Source organism: Tripterygium wilfordii, chromosome 17, assembly GCF_013401445.1.
Source record: "Tripterygium wilfordii isolate XIE 37 chromosome 17, ASM1340144v1, whole genome shotgun sequence".
In the NCBI taxonomy this organism is placed as follows: Eukaryota; Viridiplantae; Streptophyta; class Magnoliopsida; order Celastrales; family Celastraceae; genus Tripterygium; species Tripterygium wilfordii.
Genome location: NC_052248.1, coordinates 3786944 through 3807358, shown reverse-complemented (window position 1 = coordinate 3807358; position 20415 = coordinate 3786944). Strand labels below are relative to the sequence as shown.

The following is a 20415-nucleotide window of genomic DNA, read 5'->3' as shown; positions in this document are numbered from 1 at the left end:
AATTTCCAAGTAAATTTATATACCTTAACTTTAGTATTTAAAATTAATTTCCAAATTGCCCCGGACCAAAACCAGCTACCAATAGCAGTATCAGGTGCAGTGAAATTTCTTCAAAAAGATGTATTTGTTAACATGAAGTATAAAATTTACTGAAACTTCATAACAAAAGCAGCAGTAGCGGTTCAGTGGTAAAATTGTACCATGCTACGTTGCAGGCCGGTTCGATCCCCTGCTGGGTCAGAGCGGTGAGGAAAATCGCATTTGTTGTGATGGTAGGGTCCATTATATTCATTTGAAATCACAAATGACAATCAAGTGGCGTCTGAGCTCTCTTTTTTCCTCCCTTCCAACATTTTTTATTTTGCACATTTTTTATGGGCCTTCTATATCCGGGCCCCAAGACAATACGGGCTTAAATAAAGGAAGATAGATAGAGCTCTTTTTTCCTCCCTTCCAGCATTTTTTATTTTGCAGACGAAGACTTTATGGGCCCAAGACAACACGGGCTTAAAGGAAGATAAGAGGGGCCGAAAGTGGAAACTCCTCTTAATTTTACACAACGTAAAATGCAAACTCCGTAGCAATTTTGAGTTGCATTGGAAAGTAGAGTCTGTTTCCTGGTGAATCAACTTTATACCAAAAAGAAGTTGCATATACATGATGAAACAAGCTCTAGGGTGTAAATTTCTGGAACAATTTACATTACATTGGCAAGGAACGTCTGTTTCCTTGTGAATCAAATTTCCCACAGCTAAGGGCATTCTCCCCAATAAGGCGGATACTACGGATCCAGCTTGGACGAAACGGAAGATATTGTCGATAAATAGAAATACGTCTTGTTCATTAACATCTCGGAAATACTTATACCAGAAAGAAGTCGCATATACATGGTAAGCAGGAGGAAGCATGTTTGATACCCTGGCATGAACCCACCTTCAGCAACACTGTTGAAATTAGCCAGGAAACCGTAAACCCCAACTGAAGTGCCAATCCAAATGATCAATAACAGATATCCAGTCAGTACGTTTACCGAAAATCAATAATCTCTACACTTCTTCGCTGCCACTTTGGTTGCCAGACTTGAGGATGTTGAATTTGCAAAGCGGGCAGGTAGCATTGATGTGTAACCACTTGTCTATGCAGGTGCAGTGGAAATGGTGAAGGCAAGGAAGTTCGCGCAGATCTGTTCCATCATCATAGGCAGATAGGCAGATGCAACACTCCTACAATTTACAACAAAGATGTATTCGGACTATGTACCATTAATGATAATTTAAAACATATTTTCTGGGAAACAGAAATCAGGTTTCTAAAAGCTTGCATATTGAAGGTTGTGAACCTAGAATAAACAAAGACTGCCATCAAATAATCCAGAGTAAATACAAGGCGAAGGCAAGTTTGAGAAAAGATTAAAATGACGTCCACGAACTACTAAGCTTTAGTCAAAAGGATTGGAATGGGAGTAAGTTTACGGCATGAAGGGTACCACTCACCACTGTCCCTCCATTTCTATTTCATTTCCATGTAACTGAGCCTAAGAACTATCTGACCACATCTTACCCCCGCCCAACAACATTTGAGACAAGGACGAAGCAAGAAACCCATGCATAAAAAAGTAAGATACAATTCCTAATTTCTTTGTCATCTTAAGAAGCTACGAATCACATGGGAAACTTACAGTATCCTCCTCGGAAAGAATGCGTTTGGAGGGCATGTCAGTTCCACATTCGGCCATTATTCCCCCAGAAGGTTCTTGGATATCATCATCAACTTTCTCGAAATCACAAACTCGGTGGAATTTGTACTTTGGCAATCTATCAATCTCTTCCTGTGTTGCCCCATCCTGCTTCCAAGATAGACAAGATGTGGAATTAGAGTAGAAAGCAGTAAGACTAACGAGAAAGAATCAAAGCCAATAACTTGACCTTATATCCAATGAACCAGTACATCAATTTCATCACGCCAAATAATTGAAGTAAAACATAAAAGTCACATGACATGAAACATCGTTTGTAATACCAACATGCTACATTTAAAAAACTAACGACATAATTTACCACTTGGGGAAAATAACAACTCCCCCCTATGGTCTCATTATTTTCATCTCTTATCATTTATTTTAAAAGATAGCTGCAACTTGCCAGAAGAACAAATATCAACGCAAAAAACCCAAGTCTATATAGACACATCAAACGCTTATCATACATAGTTAATATACACCCCCAATCTTTCATATCCTAGCAAAAATTTATGAAACCACTAAACTATTTTGATTGGAAAAAAAGTGAAATCACATTATCCACTTGAATTTTTTTAAAAATAGATGTACCCACGGCCTCAGAGAAAGAGAGATGGGGAAGGGGAAACGATAAGGGCCCCTCCAAAATTTTTTTAACCATATTGGCCTCCGGCTCAAGTACTTTTAACTTGACAACAGTCTTTGCATTTAATTTAAGTGATGGATATTGGCTGACGAGATTTGCACTCATAAAGAAGGTAAATCATCATTGTAAACTGCTGGCGGAATAACATTTGAAGCGTGCAACTCTAGAATGGGTTTTGTACTAGGGCTGATATTTACCAAACAAAGGGATTGTCAACCAAGAAACACTTGATTCACATTGCAAGAACAATTAACAATCCAAGCAAAAGGTGGCAGAAGTATGTTCTAAACTACCCTCTTTTTACTTTATTTAGGTTTAAAAAAACAATTTTATGGATGCGTACATCACTCATCTATCGTCACGCACATTTCAGTACTAACATTTGACTCAGAATTGGTCTATCAATCATTAGCTTTTTAGGGCAAACAATACTTGCTCCATGTATGTGTACGCATGCACAAATTCGACAATATCCGCAATCATGCATAAAAAATTGTCTAAAAGTTAGTACATGGGTGTTCAGTAAGAACATTGAAAACACTTCTAGTAAACTAGGCAAAAGAGCAAAGATAGTTTTTTCCTAGAGAATTACCCGGTCCGACATGACATATAATATTCCAATTATGCACGGAAGACAGCAGCATACAGCTATACCAATCAGACATGCAACAGCAACACAGATGACCACAAACAGTACATCAAAAGCAAGAAATGTAATAACCAGCCTGCATAAAAGAAACACATCGATCAGCCCAACAAAAAGTACAAACAGTATCTTGAATGAAGAAATTGTCAATGGCTAGATTGCTGAAGCTAACCAGTACAGCTGAGGCGAATCACTTGTTACATTTGGGCCACCAGCAGATACCCAGTAAAACCCGATGACCCACCAGATAAATGAAAACATCGTGTTTGCAGACTCTAGATGCTTTACAACACTGCAGCAGTAAAATTCAAGGACACATGAGCATATTATCCTGGGGTACCTAATACTGCCAGCTATGGCATTTCATAGTTCTGCATGCTTCTGCATAATTTTTTTGAGAAATACAGTTTTAAAATGAGAAAAGTAAGCAGAAGCAAATTAAAATAAGCAACCCTACGACAAAAAAAGAAAAAAAGAAGTCATTTCATTTCCTCCGGATTGGTGGAGGAAAGAAATATGTTTCCCTTTCAAATTTTACTCATCAAAGTTGTAGCTCAGAAGAAATAAATTCATACTTATATCACAATCATACGGGCTTACACCTAACCTCTGGAAGCTGTATTTAATTTTCAATTTTACCAGTACTATTTCTTTAAAATTCTTAAATTGGAAGGTTTCCATCAACTACCCCATAAACAACGACATACACTTAACGGAAGAAAACCAAAGAAGGCATAAAGTAAAGCAATCATAGACTGACCTAGTTTCATGTTCATTGCCACTCTGCACTGCCCCATAATCATCAGCATCGCTGCCAGACAAAGAACTCCACCTCCCACTTTCCTCTAATCCCACAATACTCCTCCTCTGATTTCGTCTTCTGTACTCTGCTACTACACATACAATATGAAAAACACACTGAAGAGCGTGCCCAATTATCCACACCCTCAGCGGCACCTCGGTCTTCTCCTTGGCGCTCAACCCCAGAACCGTCACAGCAATACCAGCAAAAGCCAAGTTCCACAACACGTCGATTATTACTATCGGCTTCGAGTACGCCCAGTCGCTTTGCCGCTCCTCGAGTTGCTCTGCGGCGAACTCACGGACACGGACCGAGGGTTCCCGGAGCATCATACTGCGTTCCCCAGCTCGCCGGAGAAGGTCTGCAGCTGCTCCACGAAATTGTCGAGGGGAATTCCGGAGGATGCGGCGGCTCCGGAGGAGGTGGTCAGCGAGGGAGTGATTGAGGAGCGGTGAAGTGTCCAGGGTCTCAGAGGAAGAAGAGTCTGTTTGCAGTGGCGGATTATCGGGTAAGTGCATTTCTGCTGGAGATTGGAGATTATAAATTCGATTTTATTTTGGAAGAAGTGAAGGTAATTCCAACCAATAAGGTCTGACAGAAGGAATCGTTCGCGTCGTGATTGAAGAGCGCAAGAAGCCAGGGTTTTCGGTTTTGGGAATATGAACAGAGGGAAGAAGAAGAAGAAACAGAGATTAGGATCTGAAGAAGAAAACAAAAGCCGCGGGACCAAAACAATTGTGGTCGCGGACACGTAGTAGCTGCCGATACGCATTCATTTCTTTGCGGATTGATGACACGTGTGAGGGGGACCAATGTTTGAAGACATGTGAACACGTGGATTTCATCTTTCTTAGGTGACACGTGTTCTATAGACAGCCTTTTCACGCCCATTATTTTCCCTCCAAGGAATTCCCGCCAAGTAGCTTGAGAATTAAGTAGAGTTGTTACGGTAACGGTAAATTATCCACTGGTATACCGTTACCGACACATTGGTTATCGAAAATGATACAATGTTGGTATACCATTACCAATAAGTCGGTATGGTAAATTTACCGCTGATTTTGGTACCGGTAATGGTAAGCAAGGTTTGAAATCGGTAAATTTCCCGATTACCGACATATATATTAAAATTATTTTTTAGTTTTAATTTTACTTAATTAGGACCCTTGGATAGATGAGGAAAGGAGATCATACCATTCATTTTAGGGTTTATTTTTCATCATTCATTTCTCCTTCAGTCTTCTCCATTCTCGAATAATTTCCTATCACGCTTCTTGTCTTCCTCATTGAGCAGAGCCTCACGAGTCACGACCTCTTGCTTCAAGCCCATCCCATCTGTTATCAATCGATTCAATCCCTCACTCTCACACTCACAGGCCAGCCTCGTCCATCACTCTCACTCTCTATTGTCGAACTCGATCCCCTTTCACTCTCACAGGCCACAACCTCAGCCCTCACTCTCACTCTCTAGTCTCTGTTGTCGAACTCGATCCTCGTCGCAAGTCTGTTGACGAGTTCGATTTATGATTTCTGGGTGAAGATTCTGGCCTTTTGGGTGTCAATTGTTGACCTAACAAGCCCGATCTCTGTCGCAGCCCGCAAGTCTGCAACTTCGTAGCCTCCATTTTTGTAAGTTTCTCTGTTAATTACTTAGGCTACTGGTTAGTTGATTATGATTACTTAGGCTACTAATTAGGTCTCCATTTTGAAGTTTGATTGCTATTGGCCTATTGTTAATCAATTTTGAAGTTCTTATTAGGTCTCCATGCTACTGATTAGTATATTTATAACTAAAAAGTGATTAGTATATTCTGATTTCTAATTGCCTATCGTTCACAGTTCTCGTAAATAATTTCTCTATAACTCCATAAGTATTGTATGTTGGTCTGTAGTCTGTACCAGTGTTGGTAAAAACATGTTTGTAAGTTCATTAGTTATAGATATCATATCTGGTTTCTTTTTTATGGCAATGACACATACTAGGATTTGAATTTGATTAAGAATAAAGTAAGTTTCATGGCTAGGATGTTATCTACTATTGCTTATTAATGTATATTTGTCTATTTGAATGCCTGCTACTATAAAAATAAATAAAGTTAGTTGCTAATAATGTTATCTGCTACTATTTATATGCTATTGTATATAACTATACATACAAATTCTTCTGCTATTGTATAAATAGTTGCTCTTTAGTGCAGAGTATGTATATGAACAGGTATTTATTATTTGATTAGAGTATGTATATGAACTGGGTATATGAACTGAACTAAATTGAATGTTGTTTTCACTTCCATTTTGACATTTCTCTGACCTAATCCTTTTTCCAGAGATGATGGCGGTGGAGTTGCATTGAAAGCTCTTAAGCAGTTGAGCAGGTACAGAAGGGCTAGGGCTGGGGAAGTATATCAAGTTTGCAGCCCCAGAAAATGAGTTCATGATCTGAATTCTGAAGTAGTAATGTAGTATCTAAGTATCAATGTAACATTGTCCAGTCAAGTAGTTCGTAGTATATGAAAATTTGAAGGCCATGAAATTGACTTTGTTAATTTCTTTTGTGTAATGGTCTTGTATTTGTATGAAAAAATTGCTAGTAATGTGTGGGACATGGGAAGTGGAACTATTGGAGACATATTTCATTTCAAAAAGCATATTTTTCTTCTTATTTTTATTGCAGGAGACAGGTTTTAGAATTGGTAAATTTACCAATTACCGGCTTACCATTACCAATTCATCGGTATACCGATTCTTTCGGTAACGGTAACAGTATCATTTTTTAGTTACCGAAGGGATCGGTATGGTAACGGGATTAAGGGTTTGGTAACGGTAACCGTACCAATAACAGTCCTAGAATTAAGAATGAGGGCAACACCCCGAGTTTTGTTTTCGTGTTATGTTTGATCCCTTCATCCTTTGACCGCCATTTAACTAAAGATAATGATAAAATAGTGTTGTTTTAATTTAATAAAATTGAAAAAAAAATCCCAAATAAAATACTATTTACCCAGACACCAATTGCCAAAGCTATGCACTTCCATCAGACAAAACACAGGAGCACTTGTAGCTACCAGAGACCATGAACATTTCCAATTCTATTATAAAGATGTGTTTTATGCTCCTCCATTAGTCAAAGATGGTAAAAGGATGGAGGGGTCAGGCATGACATGAAAATAAAACGTCAAATTCTTATAAATTCAAAAGGGTATGTATATTGAAATGACCTCAATCAAAAGGAATTTCCATCACACTTGGCTTCGCAATTATTGTAAGGGACCCACACCATAATTGATGATGTGGCAATTATTTATAGGTTGGTTTGAGGTTTGAGTAGCTTCGAAGTATTAAGTTTGGACAATACCGCTAGCTCTAGGGAAAGCAGGAGGTTATGAACAAATTAAACCCACGAAAACCATTCAAGTGCGTAGAATCAATCCGTCACGCGCACCGCGTTGCAGTTTCCACGCCCAGAATACATTCGAGGTTCGAGTACAATCGCCTCTTAAAGGATGTAGGGAAGTCCGGTCGTATAGACTATGCCCGCGAGCTGTTTGATGAAATGTCGGATCGAGACGAGTTTACATGGAACACCATGATTGCTTCTTATGCCAATGCTGGAAGATTTGATGAAGCTAGAAAACTGTTCAGTGAGACTCCACTGAAAAGCTCAATTACTTGGTCATCTCTTTTGTCTGGGTATTGTCAACATGGGTGTGAAAACGAAGCTTTTGAATTGTTTTGGAAAATGCAGATTCAGGGGCAAAGACCAACCCAGTACACTTTAGGCAGTGTACTTAGGTTGTGTTCCAAATTGGGTTTGCTTCAAAAGGGGCAACTGATTCATGGTTATTCTAAGAAGACCCAGTTTGATACTAATGTTTTTGTTGTAACAAGTCTTATTGATATGTACGCAAAGTGCAATTGCATTTTGGCAGCTGAGTATCTTTTCAAGATGATGCCTCACAGTAATAATCATGTAACATGGACTGCCATGATTACTGGGTATGCGCAGAATGGAGATGGATTTAAAGCCATTAAGTGCTTTCGAGATATGCATGCTGAAAGGGTAGAGCCCAACCAGTTTACTTTCCCTAGCGTATTAAATGCCTGTGCAGCTGTTTTGGCAAGTGAATTTGGGTTGCAGGTGCATGTTTGTATAATTAGGGGTGGGTTTGAAGCCAATATATTTGTTCAAAGTGCATTAGTTGACATGTATGTGAAATGTGGGGACGTGGATACTGCTATGAGGGTCTTAAAGAATATGAAAGTAAATGATGTGGTTTCTTGGAACTCCATGATTGTAGGGTGTGTGAGGCAGGGTTTCATGGACCAAGCTCTGTCTTTGTTTCACAAAATGCATTCCACAAATATGAAGGTTGATGACTATACCTACCCCTCTGTTTTGAACTCTTTGGCTTCCTCAAGTGATAAGCAAAATGCAATGTCTGTCCATGGTCTCATTGTAAAAACTGGATACGAGGCTTACAAGCTTGTGAACAATGCTCTTGTTGACATGTATGCTAAACAGGGGAAATTAGATTGTGCATTCAATGTATTTAACCAGATGGAAGACAAGGATATAATCTCGTGGACTTCCCTGGTTACAGGATACGCGCATAATGGCTCTTATGAAAAGGCTCTTAAGCTCTTCTGTGACATGAGAACTTTTGGCATATATCCTGACCAAATTGTTGTTGCTAGCATCTTAAGCTCCTGCGCCAAATTGACAGTTTTAAAATTTGGGCAGCAAGTTCATGCAATTTTAAACAAATCTAGTCTTGGATTTTCCTTATCTGTGGATAATTCACTCCTGACAATGTATGCAGAGTGTGGGTGTATAGAAGACGTCAATCGTGTCTTTGACTCCATGAAAGCTCAAAATGTAATTACTTGGACAGCTCTAATAGTTGGCTATGCACAGAATGGTAGAGGAAAGGATTCCTTACAATTTTATGACAGAATGATTGCCAGTGGCACAAAGCCAGACTTCATAACTTTCATTGGCTTACTATTTGCTTGCAGTCACGCGGGCCTTGTTGACAATGGTCTTGAATACTTTGAAACAATGCATAAAGTATATGGAATCAATCCAGGTCCTGAGCACTATGCTTGTATGATTGACCTCTTTGGGCGTTTAGGAAACCTTGTTGAAGCCAAAAAATTGCTGAATCATATGACTACGGAACCAGATGCAGCTGTATGGAAGGCCCTGCTTTCTGCATGTAGAGTACATGGAAACCTGGAATTGGGAGAGAGAGCAGCAAAAAACCTCTTTGAATTGGAACCCAGAAATGCTGTGCCTTATATTCTTTTATCTAATATGTATTCTACAGCTGGAAGGTGGGAAGATGCTGCAAGAATCAGAAGATTGATGAAATCAAAGGCGATTAACAAGGAACCTGGTTGCAGTTGGATGGAGGTGAAGAGTAAAGTGCACACTTTTATGTCTGAAGACAAAGGCCATCCAAGAACCGCTGAGATTTATAAAAAGATTGAAGAGATTATGAAATTGATCAAGGAAGCTGGATATGTGCCAGACCTGAATTTTGCACTTCATGACACAGATGAAGAGGGTAAGGAGATTGGTTTAGCTTATCACAGTGAAAAGTTGGCTATTGCTTATGCCCTCCTGACAATTCCAGAAGGTGCAACAATACGGATTTTCAAGAATATCAGGATTTGTGGTGATTGTCATGCTGCAATGAAATACATATCAAAAGTTTATTGTCGGAATATTGTCTTGAGGGATCCAAAATGTTTTCATCATTTCACAGAAGGGGAATGTTCCTGTGGGGACTACTGGTAGAGGTTTATCTTCAATATTTCCCGTTGAGGAACATGAAATAAAGACTGAAACGGAAACTTGCATTCTTGCAAGCTATTCCTGCAGCCCAGTGCTTTTGAGGTAGGAATTCTCAAGCTCTTTTCTCCTTTGCACTAATATATAGAGTTAGAGATTTGTGTTGCTTTGCATCAAAAATCAAATGTGTTACTGATCAGGATCTTCGTTGGACAGCGCTGGTACCTGTAAAGGCAAACACTCCCCATCTCAGCCATGTCCATTGAATGCAATCAACAGGTAATCTTATAAAACCTACTTGAAAACAATTTTGGAGGTTCCATGATAATGTAGAGTAAAGAATTATTTACATAATAAAACAGATGGTCAATATATTTTTTTTATATTTTATACTATGAGATTCCATTCTAGTTTGATATAAAATCCACTTGATTGAATTTTGCTCATTGCCTTTTTTTCTTCTTTGTATATGAAAAGCTTCAGATACACAGTATTTTGGGGCCTCAGAGAAGAAGGACGAGAAGATTGAGAGAGAGAAAGAAGTATTCTCATTGCAGTTCAAAGTGAGTTTACAAAACAACGTTAATAATCGTTAATAGTTTATAAAGCGGCGTTAATAAGTTTGAAACACTTTACTTTTAGTATGTTTGGATCGAGGGATTTGGGAATGGGAAGAGAAGTGGAGAGAAGGGAAGAAATAATGTTTTTTCCTCCCTCACGTTTGGATAGATAAAAAATGAAAGGAAAAAAATCAATTTAATTTATTAATTTATCTTTATTTTTATGTTAAAAGTGTTATGTGTAAGGGTAAAATAGGCTTTTAATTTATAAATAACTTAATTAGTCATCTAATCCCTTCAAATTACTCTATTTTGGGAGGATGAATTTTGATAAAATTTTAATAAAATCTTCCTCCCAACTCTTTTTAGATTCTTCTTTATAATTTTTTATAAACTATCATCAGAAGTAAACTTATTTCCCCTTCCCTTCTCTTCTCTTCTCAAATCGCTCAACCCAAACACTCATAGTTTCAGGCAGAATGTTCCATTTCCCAATCTGGCGCTTGATTTATTGTTGCATTTGCAGCTAGCTGTTGTAACTCAAGTATTGGGCATCAAATTTCAGTGTAATAATCTCTATTTATTATATTTGCAATTCTTAAATATAGAATATGTATTCTTTCAATTACTGTTCAGATCATCCATGATACTTCATTTACCAATTATAATACATCATGCACCGTCCAAAATGGTCACGAAGGGCTAACAATTCAACTCTATCAACCATGTCATTGGTCTGCCCATTAAACTGCAATGGCAAGTTGACATACTCATTCAAGGTTGAGATATATAAAACACACCATGTAAGTAAAGACAATGTTGTTTATCAACAAAAAAAAAAAAAAAAAAAGTAATGAAAATGTTGCAAGCTCCTTTCCCGAGTAGTCCCACCCATCTTTCTGCTTAATGTCCCTCCAGAGATCCATCATAAAGCCCATGAACTGCCTCCTTCCAATGCGTTGGTAACCCTTTTTCTCAGTTATCATTACCCACATATAAAGCATATATATTTGAGGAAACTAATAGGTGAAAGCATGAAGCCGAAAGCTCAAAGAAAATTTGGGTTAGGCAGAATGTGTTACTCCAAAACTGATTTACAGTGCGCCCAACCCCCCCCCCCCCCCCACACAAATATGACAATACCATGTTTGTCACTTCTACTTCCTCGCATGTTCTGGGACGAGACGCTGACGCAATTCAATAGATGCACCAGCCAATTCTGCAATGTTTAGCATATAGCAACACTTGAGTGAAACAATTTTTAAACAGTAAAAGAGTCCAAATATTTTGTGGCTATACCTTGAGCTGTAAAATTGAACAGAGGAGGAAGTGCTCGTCCATTAGGTAAGCATGCATTAGGGTCCCTCAGGTCATCAAAAAAGTGGTGGGCGCATGCCTCCAACTAAGGGCCAGGAAATGAATTACATTAGTTCCCCTACAAGGCTTCAATTTTTACTTAAACTGACTTTACAAATATAGTAAATCATGTGCATATGAAATCAACCATCAGACTAACCAGAAAAGAAATTTGAAATGAACATGTTTTGAAAAAGAAGAAAATATTAAGCAAGCTCTTCATAAAGAAGTAATACAGAAATCCTTACCGCAGTACAACGCAGATTTGGTGAATACTGAAGGAGTCTTGACACGAGATCCACTGCTTCAGGGGGCATTCGCTTCTGAAATATCTGGAAGGTAGACAATTCAGTGAGATTTTCATTTTGAGAAATGCATAGACTATATCAAAGACGAGAAACTAGAATATGTCAACAAGCTTGATATAATTGTCAATGCACCTTGTGCCATGGATGTGCTTTGATCTGAGGAAACTTAAACTCCGTATAATTTGGATTCATGCACTTAATCTCTTCTCTAGTTGGAGTTCCCAGGACCTGATTTGGGGCAAAATGATCGAAGAGGAATCAAAATTACAAAGAACCAAACACGAAAGGCAAGGGCAAGGAAAACACACTAGAGACAGACCTTAATGATTTCAACCAGCTGATCAACACCACTTTCGCCAGGGAACAGTGGCTGCAGAGAGATGCAACACCCATTAACCATTAGAACTACTGAACTAGCTATTTGTGTCTTATTCAAAAGGGGAAAAAAATTTCAAAAACCATGTATGCACAAGATAGACCAAGGAATCAGAAACAACTCAAAAGGCTTCTCGTGAACAAACTCTGGCATAAAAGTAGCTTCTCTACATATAGTATTTCTGCTGCATGCCGAGAGTCAGTTAAATATCCCAAAACTATATGCCAAGGCACAACTGATATGTAGAACAAAATTTTTGAATAAACACGATCAAGTACATGCCTTACAATACACACACAAACAGAAGCAGACTCACATGTCCAAGGAGAAGCTCAGCCAAAACACAGCCAACAGACCACATATCAATAGCAGTTGTATATTCAGTTGCCCCAAATATAAGTTCTGGAGCCCGATAATACCTCGAGCAAATATATGATATGTTGGGTTCACCTGGCACCTAAAAATTGTGTAGCAAAAAGTCATGTCTCCAAAATCATTCTTTTACTTTCACATTCCCACAACGGTAGTAGAGTAAACAAAACATAATACCAGCATCTTTGCACTCCCAAAATCACATATTTTCAACTGATGCGTATGGGGATTGACCTGCAGTATGCATAAAATCTCAAATCAAAGGTCTTGATAACAATTATAACTCCCAAGTGAAATTAGCACGTTAAACAAAACATTCTATAGAAAATCTTATTTTCAGGATCAAAAAGCGATGTTGAAGTGGTCGTTAAGTTGCTTTTACACCCTTCTTCTCATGGATAGTCTTATCGAGTCTAGCAGCAATAAGTTACCAAGAACATAAAATGATTCCATCTCTTTAGCAGTAAAAAGTACTACCAATTGAAGAACTCTGATTTTCTTCCCCAATTTTTCAACTCACGGTCGAATGAAACAAAAGCAAGAAAATCTTACCAACAAGTTCTGTGGCTTTATGTCACGGTGACATACACCAACAACATGATGCAAGTAATTTAGTGCACGGCAAATCTAAAACAAAATGAGGGAAAGCAGAAAAATTTTAGTTACACTTCATCGAAATTAGTAAAGCAAAATCCACATGCAGATCTGCAGAATCTAAAAACCTGCAGATGTTGAATCAACATCATGAAGTTTTACCTGGTATGTATAGAGCTGCACAAAAATAGTGGGCACATACTGGTTTGCCCTGCTATAGTGCCTTGAAACTCGATAAACAGTTTCAGATACATACTCCAATACAAGGTTGAGATATTGCTCATCTTTTTCAGTAGTTGACAAGAAACATTGCTTCAGTTGAACAACGTTAGGGTGGTCAAGTAAGCGGATAATCTGAAGTTCCCTGTTCTTGTATCTTCTATCTTGCAGCACCTTCTTTATTGCAACTGATTCACCTGTTTCCAGGCACTTAGCCTGCAGCGTAGAAATCCCAAAAGGAATAGTAAGACAGCATAGTTACTTAATTACTTTGGAAGCAAAGATGATAACCCATCTAGATGTATCGATACAAGCTGATTGATTCCAAATTTCCAAGTACCTGAAAGACAACTCCGAAAGAACCAGTGCCAACCACCCGCTCGGCCATGTACGAGATAGTCTGCAACCCAATTAACATGATATCCTTAGCAGACTTCTCAAAAGGGACCCACTAAGATAAAAATTCAAATAGTCCAAAGATTCTAAGCAAAAATATTATCACGCTGGAAACCTTAAGAAAATGTTTAGAGCAATGTACACACAAACATGTGAACTCAAATGTGTTTTTTTATGTAACTTCAGCAGGCATAAATATGCACATGGAGTAAAAATAGCCAAGATATCCCCATATTAGTACATGACCAAGAGTAAATGAATACATTGGAACAACTATTCACATAACATAGAGAAAAACTTAAAAGATGGAGAAAGAAATTGCTCCTATAAATCAGCACCACCAGAAATTCAAGAATAGAATCAATCCCTGTAAGACTCTTCTAGATTCAGATCCAGGATGAAAGAAAACGAATGCGCGTAAGAGCAGCCTAAAATATGAAATTGTATCCAACAAGGGAAATTAAACACCTGTTTTGGTTGTCCATTCTGACCACCAACTATGGTTGCAATAATCTGGCCTGTTTCTGTCCCATTACCTTTCACAACTGTAGCCTCCAAATCCTGCACAGAGTATACTTTCATCAGATAACTTGATGCTATTTTTATGCAGCGTTCCTTTTATCTTCTCTTTGAGCAGCATTGAGTAAACCAGTATCAGATGATAAAACTACATGTAAAGGTTCATCAATGCACAGATTCAGACTATACTTAACCCTTCCTCCCGAGCACTCTGCAAGGACCTACACTCCCCAGGGACGGAAGCAAATTATGGCACTTTCCATATCACATTGTTATTCTAAAACAAATATACTTTCCTTAAATTGATTCCAGAATTCATTGTTAGCTAACGTATTAGGTAAGTCTAAATTCAACACACGAGCCTAGCTAAGTATAGAACCAATTTAAATCATCAGAATTACATTATAATTCATTTACATAAAATATTAAATATTAAATACAATGACAAATGAAACGTTAAAATCTAATTGCCAAATAATTATAAAGTCAAACTCAGATCAGAGATCATAACCCCTCAACCACCAGCTCAGTTCTAGTTAACTTATCTGCAAGCTGGCCAATTAGTTTTCAGTATAGAAATGTTCATGCACACAGTTCAAGTTAAACAATCATCAGGGTCAAGCACAAATACATTCAGCAAGACAAAGACTCAATAGGAATGGAGATGATAAAGGGCTGGAATCCTCCAAGATGTGCGATAAAGACGCAGTCAGAGGGATAAACTGCTGGATAACGAACCAACCATACAGTTTATGTGAAAGAATACAAGAAATTGTTACTAATAATAATTTACATCTTCAGCATTTCAACGAATGTCAGAAAAAACTGCAAAAAGATACTTTTGAAACAATGTGGGGAGCGGGGTACTAGCAAAAATTACCTTATCATTGTGGCCAGCAGTTTTCTCCTCTCTTATTCTCATTTCATGCAATTCTTGGGGAAGCTGATCATAACCGGAATTTTCTGTCCTAGCATTTGAAGGATTGGAAGTGCTTGGAACAGTTTCCAACGAAGAAGAAGCCATATTTTGCTCCAGGCCATTGGCACGGCTCTCAACTGCATTCAGTTCCCCATTGACCTTCTGTTCAGTTTCTTGATCAACCTTCGCCCTCTTTGTCCCAATATCCCCACCCTAGAGGTTTTGCATACAAAATTAAGCATGATAGTTTAGATTGACATAAAAAGTACCAGTATCTTTACTCACACTTCTTGCACACCTTTCAGAACAACGTAAAGCAAGCCCTAAGCTTAAGTAAACAAATTCAAACATTTTTCCCATAACTTGGTTACTAGTTGCAAGCCAATACGCAATTTGACCACCTGCGACATAATTTCCATCAACACATAACCACAGGGTTCTAAGAATGCAACTCAACCATGTATTATGGAAATTTACACAATTCTACAAATCATACATGAAATAGACGTACGGATAGGAATTTGCTGCAACTGTAACCAATATTATCTAAAGAAAAGAGTTTAAATGCCCATTTCAAGCATGGAAACATGCAGCATCTACCCCTAAAAGTATTTAAAAAAAATTTCCTTTCAAAAGTAAAGAATGGAAGAAATTATGGTGCACAACGCAAACACAGGTCTATAGTGGAAGCCATATAAATGATAGAATCTACAATTAATATCCCAAAGAAATGATAGAATCTACAATTAATATCCCAAAGAACGCAAAAAATTGTATAGATAACTTGTTCCCATTTTTTGTGTCCATCGTAGGTAGAGCTAATAGAAGCATTAAAAATGCTTCCATAATTAATTGAAAAAGGAAAAGGATAATAAACAAAAATATCGTAAAATCCAAGGAGGAAATAAGGCAAATTTATAGAGTTAGTCAACAGGCAAATAAGGGAAAACATGACATGAAAAGGCACATAAGTTAATAGGCGAAGGAAAATAAAACAGGAATTCAAATCGCAGAAATATATTTACATGTTTCCTAATTCACTTCTAGTCTAGATGGTATCGCAATAACCAAGTTGTGTGTGCTAGTGGAAACTTAGGAACTATGATGTTCCTTCATAAAAATATAAATTTTGGTCAACATAAATGTAAGCATGCGGCAAATGAAACAAAAAAATTCTAAAAATGTAAAGCTCTGGAAGTCAAACAAAAATAAAGAGAATTTTCGACAACAGGATCAAAGGCTTGTAGGTGAATCAAAATAAATTAGGAAATGAGATTGGCCTAATATATTTTCTAACATCCAATTATCCACCTATGTTCACAGTGATACTGCAGAACAAACTTGCCTTTGCAAATGGAAAACAAGTATGTGCTCTCACAGCAATAGAAAATAAGTCGACACACAAAAATTGATTGAACCATGTGATTAAGCATGATGTAACCACACCAAGTGTGCATAAAAGAATAAAACTCCAATACTATTAGTGTACAGGAAAATTCTCTGAGAACTACAGGTACATTAAAGAACACCAAAAAGAAAAGCTTTGCAGGAGGTCATTAGGAACAAAGGCAGAAGAAGATGGAAATAACATCACATGCAAGATTAGTCTCACAAAAGCAACAAAGGAAATACTTTGTTGAAGAGACAAAAACATGAAACAAAATTTTCAAATTTCCAGCTCAGAAAACAGTCTTGCAATAGGTCAATGGTCACAAGGAATAAACTTCCTTTGATGTGAAGCTGTAGATTGAGTACAATGACGCAGCCACAGAGGGTGGCAACAGCAGGTGAAAGGCTTATCTGCTAGTGTTAGGCAAGGTCTGATACCATGTAAACATGAAAGTCGAAAATATAGAGCGTTGACCAAAATAACCAACTAGCCTTTATATAGTTGAATGTTTCATCCGGCGGCCTTTTATAGGGTAGTCAAAGCACAAACCGTAAGACAAAAGGAAACCTGAATTAGAAGGTGAACCAAAGAGAATCTGGCAACTAAATAATAATAATAATAATGTATTTCCAAACACATTAGCAATCCGCTGGAAAGAACAATCATAAAGCAGCTGCTAGACTACATTTTCAATTTCAATCACCCTAAGAACTACTAATTACTCACCCCTGATGCAGTTTCAAAACACAGTAATGCAATTATCTTCATCACCATGATTATCCCAAGAAACATCAATCACCATTCACCAACCAAACAACTTGGAAGGAAAACAATGAAAATTTGAATATGGAATGCACAGCCGAAACAAAATTACCTCTTACATACGCGCAGATATATTGACGTATATTGATATAAAATATAAATGAGCTCAAACATTCGGGCATGATCATGCACCAGTGTAACCATTATCTCTAATACACCTCTAAAATAATTTCAAGGATCAAAATGTGCGTGGCAAGATGCACATCGGTATTACCTCTGCATCTCTCAAATTAAGGGTCTACTGAAGATACAAAAGCCTCATTGATAATCAAGCAATAACTATGTCCGATTAATATTTGTTTGAACAGAAATGTTTGCACAAACAGCAGCCAAACAAACATCTAGCTCGAGACGATCTTTCCACATCTCCTTTTTGACAAATTTCCCAAAAAGAAATCAATCACATCGCAAAGCCACCAAATGAACAAAAAGAGAGAGAGAGAGAGAGCTGAAGAAGGAAAAACTTACAGGATCAGAAGAAAAAGAGGAGCGACCAGAAGCAATACTCTTGAGCCGACGCATGACATTCATGGTTTCAGCTTCCCTCCAAACCCAAACCCTAACCCAAATCGCGATCCAATTTCAATTTCAAACTCCAAAGAAAATCTAGAACATTAAAAGAAAACAAAATATTCGCAAGAAGAGAGAGAGAAACTCCAGCAGCTCTCTCTCCTCTTCCTCCTCCGCGGTTTCAAACACACAGAGAAAGCGAGCGGGCAAGCAAAAACCAGAAACAAACAATACAAATTTGCAAAACAAATGAACCAGAAAAAACGAAACGAACACAAAGCTCAACAAAATCTCAAAGCCCTCCACTCTCTCCACAGGCTCCAGGTGTCCTTTTCATCTCGATTTTTCCTGGTCAAAGCTCGACAAGGCCCAATTATTCCAGCCCCCCTTTTTTTTGTACTTCAGTCAAACCTCCATTTCACGCCGTCGATAGTAATAATTGCCTATCCAACGATCAGTATTTGAGGGATTTGAGTAATGTGGATTGAACAGGTGGCGTGATGTTACCATTTTACCCCTTATTCTGTTAGATATTTGCGGTAGAGGGATTTTCAGACAAGGATTGATGCGAACGGAATATTCGGGGGGTTGTATGGTTTAGACCAGTGTTTTTTTTTTTTTTTTCTTGCGTTTAAATTAGGCATTTTATGTAATTATATATTCCTTGATTGGGATTTAGCATGACGTATTAATAGGATTTTCGATTGGCTAAGCGTACACATATACGGGAAATTCCCATTATTCTTCCTTCCAAACTCACTTTTTTTTTGATCACCGAGAATTTCTCAGCTCAACATGCCTACCGAACAACGAAATCAATTCTAAATTAGGGTCATCAACTCAATCCGCTCCACATTGATGAAGGAAAGATCGGGTCGAATACTTATTGAAAATAGTACATAAACTATTAGGAATTGTAATTGAACTTACGACCTCTCATATTTACAAAGAATTATCACTGTCAACTTCATCATTACGACTAAAACTTCATCACACAATTAGGTGGTTTTTCAAAATTAAATTAGGACATAACTCTTCCCAAAACAATATTCAAACATATTGACATTTAATTTTTCTTTGCAATTAGTTAATTCTAACACATCGTCATTTTGCACGAAGGTCAACTTGTTAATTAATTTAGGGTTTCCTGATTTAGTCCATTCTTTTGGGATCATTCAAAGTTGAGTTACTTGTGTGCCATTAACTTGACAAAGTCTTAATTAAAGCCAACTGTTTACGTCAACAAATGGAAAAGAATCCAAAAGTCGGTTTTGTTAATTTATTTCATTAGTTGTTGTGGTTGATGATCATTAAATCAATGAGCTGTGTCTAAAACAATTTATATTTATATATATATATATATATATATAAACTCTTTTAGCTCTAATTTGACTATAATCCTCCACTTACATCATGTTAAATCATGATTTTGGATTGACAAATGATATATTAAGATTTAGGAGTTGAGAGATTTAGCGTTTAGCGTTCACGATTTAGGGTATAAGACAATTTTTTTAAAATCTATTATATTCTATCATTTTGAACACCTAAAATATTTTATTTTTTTTAAAAAATGCATTTTAATCCCTGTTTTAATGTAATTTTGGAGGGGATTGTAGTTAATATAGTTACAGTAGTGTTAGGTAGCTCATATGGTGGTAGTCCATGGAAACTCAAGCCTCTTAAACAAAATTTTAAAACGTTTTAATTCTTAATATACATGTTAGATTTTTTTAAAAATATATATATATTGAGAATCAGTGTATAAAACTTTCTCTAGCAATATCCATTGTGGATGAGTTTTATGGAGTAAATTTAATTTCATTGTTTTTTTAATAAAATTTCCAAAACAAATGAATTCAAAATTAAAACAATGAATTCTAACTATGCTTTTAAAAAACATTAGAATCTATATTAAAACAATAACTTTTGAATAATGAATTATGAGATAAAATAGTAGAAATAAAACTATTACATTGATTAAATCAATGAAATAAATTTGTTGGGCACCCATAAACTACCAAATTGATGGACTATATGTCATTTTCGATACATAGTTATAGGAATCGTAGCCTCATTCCCAAAATCAACAACTTCCTCCATTACCTGGAGAATCTTGAAAATGCAAAAATCAAGACAAAGCCACGGATTCACAGATTAATGGGTCTTGATTTTTGGGCCTTATTACCAATTTCATGGTTATAAGGCAAAATGACCTCATACCGTCCCGAGCTCAAGTTGTCTCGACTTCGACGACTTTGAGCTAGCCCATATCGTCTAGAACAGACCCTGAAACCTTTCTATCAAAACCCCACAAGCCTACCTCGAAATTTGTACCTATCTTGTCACTGACAATAGAGCTGCTACCTTGGACCTTCCTCCTACAAACCCGCTATTTAAGACATTGCTTTTAACACACGACATCGACAGTCATCATGCCCAAATACC

At 37.3% G+C, this 20415-nt stretch overlaps 3 protein-coding genes and 1 non-coding gene across 8 annotated transcripts; 2 read left to right on the top strand and 2 right to left on the bottom strand.

Annotated features, from left to right (window-relative positions):
• The first annotated feature begins 240 nt into the window (after positions 1–240).
• On the top strand, positions 241–330 carry LOC119983242. Its single transcript, XR_005464589.1, has one exon. It is a non-coding gene; the product is annotated as a small nucleolar RNA snoR114 (small nucleolar RNA).
• A 279-nt stretch (positions 331–609) lies between these two features.
• Positions 610–4577, bottom strand: LOC119981654 (E3 ubiquitin-protein ligase At4g11680-like). 2 transcript variants are annotated; one of them, XM_038824734.1, is made up of 6 exons: positions 3791–4577; positions 3203–3322; positions 2977–3109; positions 1679–1843; positions 1031–1223; positions 610–944 (listed from the first exon to the last, which is right to left on the bottom strand). In XM_038824734.1, exons 1-5 carry the CDS (start codon positions 4348–4350, stop codon positions 1047–1049), a joined length of 1155 nt encoding a protein of 384 aa, XP_038680662.1. In that variant the 5' UTR covers positions 4351–4577; the 3' UTR covers positions 610–944; positions 1031–1046. The 2 variants fall into 2 exon arrangements, with proteins under 2 accessions (XP_038680662.1, XP_038680660.1); XM_038824732.1 differs by having other exon boundaries at positions 610–1223.
• Positions 4578–7193: 2616 nt separating this feature from the next.
• LOC119982581 (pentatricopeptide repeat-containing protein At2g03880, mitochondrial-like) lies at positions 7194–10562 on the top strand. 3 transcript variants are annotated; one of them, XM_038826048.1, is made up of 3 exons: positions 7194–9731; positions 9843–9905; positions 10110–10562. In XM_038826048.1, exon 1 carries the CDS (start codon positions 7215–7217, stop codon positions 9630–9632), a length of 2418 nt encoding a protein of 805 aa, XP_038681976.1. In that variant the 5' UTR covers positions 7194–7214; the 3' UTR covers positions 9633–9731; positions 9843–9905; positions 10110–10562. The 3 variants fall into 3 exon arrangements, with proteins under 3 accessions (XP_038681976.1, XP_038681974.1, XP_038681977.1); XM_038826046.1 differs by having other exon boundaries at positions 10104–10562; XM_038826049.1 differs by having other exon boundaries at positions 9827–9905; positions 10104–10562.
• A 240-nt stretch (positions 10563–10802) lies between these two features.
• LOC119982580 (shaggy-related protein kinase epsilon-like) lies at positions 10803–18323 on the bottom strand. Of its 2 annotated transcripts, XM_038826045.1 has the most exons (14): positions 18242–18317; positions 17926–18016; positions 15207–15458; positions 14276–14368; positions 13752–13811; positions 13355–13627; positions 13151–13225; positions 12776–12832; positions 12543–12683; positions 12170–12220; positions 11983–12078; positions 11791–11874; positions 11486–11588; positions 10803–11405 (listed from the first exon to the last, which is right to left on the bottom strand). In XM_038826045.1, exons 2-14 carry the CDS (start codon positions 17986–17988, stop codon positions 11344–11346), a joined length of 1410 nt encoding a protein of 469 aa, XP_038681973.1. In that variant the 5' UTR covers positions 17989–18016; positions 18242–18317; the 3' UTR covers positions 10803–11343. The 2 variants fall into 2 exon arrangements, with proteins under 2 accessions (XP_038681973.1, XP_038681972.1); XM_038826044.1 differs by having other exon boundaries at positions 17926–18323.
• Positions 18324–20415: the final 2092 nt, after the last annotated feature.

Excerpts from the sequence above, each read along its gene's own strand:
- LOC119981654 (XM_038824732.1), bottom strand. The coding sequence starts at position 4,350 with ATGCACTTACCCGATAATCCGCCACTGCAAACAGACTCTTCTTCCTCT. Across the intron at positions 3,323-3,790 it reads GGCAATGAACATGAAACTAG|TGTTGTAAAGCATCTAGAGT; the intron begins GTCAGTCTATGA and ends TTACTGCTGCAG. Across the intron at positions 1,224-1,678 it reads TTCTTTCCGAGGAGGATACT|GAGTGTTGCATCTGCCTATC; the intron begins GTAAGTTTCCCA and ends TGTAAATTGTAG.
- LOC119982581 (XM_038826048.1), top strand. The coding sequence starts at position 7,215 with ATGAACAAATTAAACCCACGAAAACCATTCAAGTGCGTAGAATCAATC.
- LOC119982580 (XM_038826044.1), bottom strand. The coding sequence starts at position 17,988 with ATGAATGTCATGCGTCGGCTCAAGAGTATTGCTTCTGGTCGCTCCTCT. Across the intron at positions 13,812-14,275 it reads AGAATGGACAACCAAAACAG|ACTATCTCGTACATGGCCGA; the intron begins GTGTTTAATTTC and ends ATTGGGTTGCAG. Across the intron at positions 11,589-11,790 it reads CAAATCTGCGTTGTACTGCG|TTGGAGGCATGCGCCCACCA; the intron begins GTAAGGATTTCT and ends CCTGGCCCTTAG.